The sequence below is a fragment of the Helobdella robusta genome (genome assembly GCF_000326865.2).
Source record: "Helobdella robusta unplaced genomic scaffold HELROscaffold_2, whole genome shotgun sequence".
NCBI lineage: Eukaryota > Metazoa > Annelida > Clitellata > Rhynchobdellida > Glossiphoniidae > Helobdella > Helobdella robusta.
The window spans coordinates 996,902-1,001,985 of record NW_008704083.1 but is presented as its reverse complement, the minus strand read 5'-3'; the positions used below and the strand labels follow the sequence as shown (position 1 = coordinate 1,001,985).

The window sequence follows — 5,084 nt, the reverse complement described above, 5'->3', positions numbered from 1 at the left end:
GTTACAATAATCATTCCTAGATAAAACTAACGAAGTAACAAGAAGGAGAAGAGTAGGATCGTCAAGAAAAGTCAAAAGTTTTTTTATTCTACGTAGATGAAAGTAAGAGCTTCTAGCAACACTATTAATCTGAGAAGAGAGAGACATAGTAGAATCAAAGATAAAACCTAGACTACGAAACTTATGAGAAACATAGACGTAGAAGGACCAAAGATACTTAGGATACTTAGAAACTTTAATAACATGTAAATCTCAAGACATGTAAATACTTAGATCTGAAGTTTTTGCCGCCCTTTCCAAAATGAAATCATATGAAACGCCAAGTTCAGATGGGATAGTTGTTGAAGAAATTGAATGCCTTGATGAATTTGGCATTGAAAAAGTGACAGAAGTTTTAAATCAGCTGTTAAGTGCAAATAAAAAGTCGTGATTGTTTTGATCCTATATGCTCATTTTTCAAATATCAATTTTCATCAGGTATAGAATAAATTTAGATAGACGCGTAGCAGCAGTTTTTAGTAGTATCTTAAGTTTGTGAAATGAATTGCTTTACTGTGTAAATAAGTCTTTCGGCTTTCCATAGCATTAGCATTTGTAAACACTCTTCTGAATTTCATAAGACTGTTTGAGGGGATATTGATCTTTTTGGCTAAGTCATCTTGCCAAGTCAACAGTTAAATGTTAAATAGTTACATACAGATAAATAAATTTTTTATTCTTTTATTTACAATAAATGTTAACGATAAAATCAATTAAATTGTTGAATTAAATGAATTTAATTTAATAACTTTAGAAAGTGAAACTACTTCATACAACACGTAAATCCCATGGCTTCTAATTATAGCAGTGGTAATGTTCCTTTTTGTATTTAAATGACGAAATAATAATGAAACGAAGTAATAACGAAACGAAATAAACGCATACCGACCAATCGGTATCGGCTCAATTAATCAGTTTCTATTTATATTATATAGTGCTATTTATAAGAATTCAACACAACACATATATCAAGGTAGAACGTTACGTCAGTTACAACTTTACAACAATTTCATTGTGATACATAAATTGAATGAGGTAATTGCTTTTATATGCCTCATTTAAAGAAGTTTGAGAAATAAATTTTTATTTTTTTAAGATTCAGATGATTCGGAGGTTGATGATGATCAAAAAAAGAAAAAGAAAAATGATAACAGGATGAATAACGAACCTCCATGTAATAAACTTAATCACACCTTACTTACATTGGGATTTGCGTCATTTATATTGCGCTTACTGCATAGAAACGTTTAAAATTAGTTTTCCTCGTATGTGGCCAGCAGTTCTCTCTTTGTATTCAAACCCGGTCACTGCAACTCGAAAGACGAACACTACCAAGGTAGCATAAATTGAATGGGTTTCAAATGTCCCGCGGCACACAACATGAGGCAAATCGTTGCACATGCGGTTAATTGCAGAATACGTTCACTTTACCAAAACATTGAAAATACCCCACCACGCTTTGTCGAGCGATTCAGATGATTTCATCTGAACTTGTTTTGAACCTGGACTTGAAAACTAATTTCTTAATAATAGGTTAAATTTGTACGATGATCAATATTGAACAAAAATTAGAAAAAGGTTTTAGTCCAAATAACTAAATAAATTTTGGGTGTGGCAACCACTAAAAACCCACACGCTTCTTCCCACGCGTATTTATTTGTAAGAGGCCCTCACACGTTTACCCTTACACGAGTAACGCGTGGCGTATGCGTGGGAATCATGCAGTTACAGGCGGGCCTCATCTGATAACATGAAAGCCGCATGTGGCTTTTAGCGTGGGCCACATGGATACCTGTATGTGGGCTTCTTGCTAGCCAACTTAACATTCAAGGTGTGGCTTTCCTAAAAGCGGTTGGTTTGCGCCATACTAGGCCCATACCTTTTATGCTATCTAGGCACTTTTACGCCAAATTGATGCTTTAAGGCCCAACAGTTTAAATCAAATTATTTATTTTACAATAAAAATTTCATCAACCAACCTAAATAATTGAACTGCATAAATTTACTACTTCTTCCACAATAGCCTACAAACCCTGGCATAAATCAAAAAGATTCAGTGACGCAATTGAATGCTACGCGCAGAACAAGGCACAGACCCCGGAAAAGTTGGAGGAGGCGGTAAAGTTCACCTACTTTATAATCGACGAAATCAAACAACTGTTAGCTGCACATTCGATTTTTGTGACACCGGAATACGTCGGGAGTGCGTTCGAAGGATTGAGAGTGAGGGGGGAGGGTGGTGGGCAGGCCAATATTGAATTTGATGTCATGCTCGTCTGGGACTTCAAGGAACCACTAACTGTCAGGAAGCAACTTTCAGTTTCTTATTTTTATTCTAAAAAAACATTTTCAGAATTTGCCCTAAATTGGTTTTATAATATTATAAGGCGAATGTGGTTCTCTTAGTGTTCGTTGCAACACTTTGGCGCGCAGCAACAATCTGAAAAAAATGTTCGCCCATTATTATTTCTCAATTTTATTTTTATTTCATCAACAGATAGAAGCTTCACTGCTGCCAAATTTCGTTTTCATGAAGTCATCTGCAGATCAGGACTTAATAAGCCCTGATTGCAAACCCTTGTTCTTTCAGGGCTACCTCTGTCCAATGATGGTGACGTACAAATTTTTGCATTTATTCAGGAGTTTTATTGAAAACATTTCAAAACCGCAAAATAATGCAACCATTACTGTCAGTGAGCATGGACCGGCACTGCAGATAGACGTTAAAATGATGGTAACTCTTTCAAATAAACCATTAATTTATTTTTTTTTTCAAATAAAGAAATTCGTTTTAAACTGAAAATTAACATTTCAATATAAAGCTTAGAAAGGAGAAAAAGATTTTATTTACCATCGACATTGTTCCCTCATTGAAGCTTAACAACGACGAATACTTCGTGCCTAAAGTCGTCCGCGGAGGCGTGCATGTCTGCAAGGATTTCGCCAAAAAAAATCTAACATGGCGAAGATCGTTCAGTGTTCATGAGAAAAAACGACTATCTAGAATTCTGAAGGATGAAAATCACGTGAAATTATTGAAAGTACTGAAAGGGATCAGAAATCAAGATGCCCAGATGGCTCTGTTGAATTCATACCAATTGAAAAATATCTTCTTGAGAGTTTGCCATAGAATGCCTGATAACAATCTATGGTCGGAAAAATATCTCGGTTTGAGGTTGATGGATTTGTTGATTGAGTTAGAAGTCTGTCTTAGGAAGCGTTACCTTCCTAGTTTTTTCCAACCGTGTGTTAATTTGATGGCTGATACCTCATTTCGGAATTTTACAAGGCTTGCTAATAGGTTCAGACGTCTGATAGATGATGAAAACGCTATGATGAAGCTGGTGGCGTCGCGTTGTTAGCTGCATGTCGTTAGTTAAGATTTTAAAGAAAGATTTTAGTGGAATAATAAGTTAAGGAAGTATTGGTTTTTGGAAAAATATCGTTAGCGAAAAGTATTCAAAATTAAATTTAAAAGTCCAATCTAGCTTTTAAATTTTCCTCTTTCTGATTCGATATTCAAAATTTGATTGATGGGTTAGTGGGCGGAGTTATCATTAAATTATTATTTTCATCTGGTACAGTATCTCTATTATTAACTTTTATGCTAATCTTCTCAAAAATAGATCTTAATACTTCTATCGAAAATAACTGACTAGCTAAATAAACCACCGTCACCAAACTTAATTAATTTGTTCGTTGGTTTCATTTTCCATGTTTTTTGAACACAACCTATTTTTACCATTGTTTTTTCAGAGTTAAACAACAAAAAAATAAATTACCAAAATTGTTGTTTATTAAAGCCATTTTCTTACAGACAAAAAAAACCAGATACTCGTATCTAAAAAATAAAAACAAATATTTATATCAGTTGTTATTTAACCAACCAACCAGCCAACCAACCAACCAACCAGCCAGCCAACCAACCAACCATGTATACAATACGAGCATTACGTATTCCTTATATGCATTTCATCAATCATTTCTAGTTTCATCTTTGTACACACACACACACACACGTCACACACACAGTTGTACAAACAATTATTTTCTGTTTTCAGACTGATTTTCAAGAATAATTTGCATAGATAATGGAATTCACTTCTCATATCTATGATCATTTTTGATAATGGTGTTTGAAAAAGTATATAGCGCTGAAAAAACTAAATTATCTAGCGCTACACAGAATAAAAGATATAAACAGGTAGGTTTAGTATAATTAAGGGAGTAACTAAGGGACCCATGAAGACTATTTTCTGTCTTTGGTTACATTAAGGATGGATGCGTTGCAGGATTATCAAGGCACGTGATCGGAATTCATTTCGTCTGCTGAAATGTTTTTATGTTTTTTGGTTCGTTTTTTTATTTCTTTGTCCATTTTTTTGTTTTATCTTTAGTTTATTTTTTGTTTAATTTCCCCGTTTCTGTTTACTACTTTTATCCCCTTTGGGCAATAATAATGACGATGACGATGATGAAGAGAATGATGACGATGGCGCCGCATGCTATTTGGTTATCAGTGGGTGTGTTGTTATTCGCGATGTCATTCACGAAGCGCTATAAAAATTATTAACAACAGGACAACAATAAAGTATAGAAAAACAAATAAAAAAACAACCAAAAATATTATATAAATCACCGTCAAATTAATCTAGCGCTAAATTATTAATCCACTCTGGTATCAATCTTCCACACTACTACAATTTATTCACATGACATCATCATTATGCATTATGGAGAGATAGAGAGAGAGAGAGAGAGAGAGAGAGAGAGAGAGAGAGAGAGAGAGAGAGAGAGAGAGAGAGAGAAACGAAAAGAGAAAAATAGAAAAAAAGAGAGAGAGAGAGAAGAAAGAAAAGATACTAAAGATACAGAGAGACATGACTTGAAAACACATTGAGAGATAAAGAAGAAAAATTATGAAAAATAGATTTAGAAAGAAAGAGATAAAAAAGAGAGAAAGAGAAAAAGAGAGATACATCGACAGAGAGAAGAAGCGGTAGAAAATTACCACATTCGCAGATATATGCAGAAAAACACGACTG

General features: G+C 34.1%; 2 protein-coding genes across 2 annotated transcripts in view; both read left to right on the top strand.

The window, feature by feature from the left end:
• The window catches only part of HELRODRAFT_159976 (hypothetical protein), a gene marked incomplete at both ends in the record, with an annotated part of 2,319 nt that extends 1,889 nt beyond the window's left edge, over nt 1-430 (top strand). The window contains one exon of the mRNA XM_009017010.1: nt 330-430. Coding sequence (XP_009015258.1) covers nt 330-430 — 101 coding nt within the window. The remainder of the gene's footprint in view (nt 1-329) is intronic.
• Nucleotides 431-1,800: 1,370 nt separating this feature from the next.
• HELRODRAFT_159975 (hypothetical protein) lies at nt 1,801-3,401 on the top strand (the record flags this gene model as incomplete). Its single annotated transcript, XM_009017009.1, has 4 exons — nt 1,801-1,894; nt 2,063-2,340; nt 2,537-2,773; nt 2,862-3,401. 4 exons carry the CDS (start codon nt 1,801-1,803, stop codon nt 3,399-3,401), a joined length of 1,149 nt encoding a protein of 382 aa, XP_009015257.1.
• Nucleotides 3,402-5,084: the final 1,683 nt, after the last annotated feature.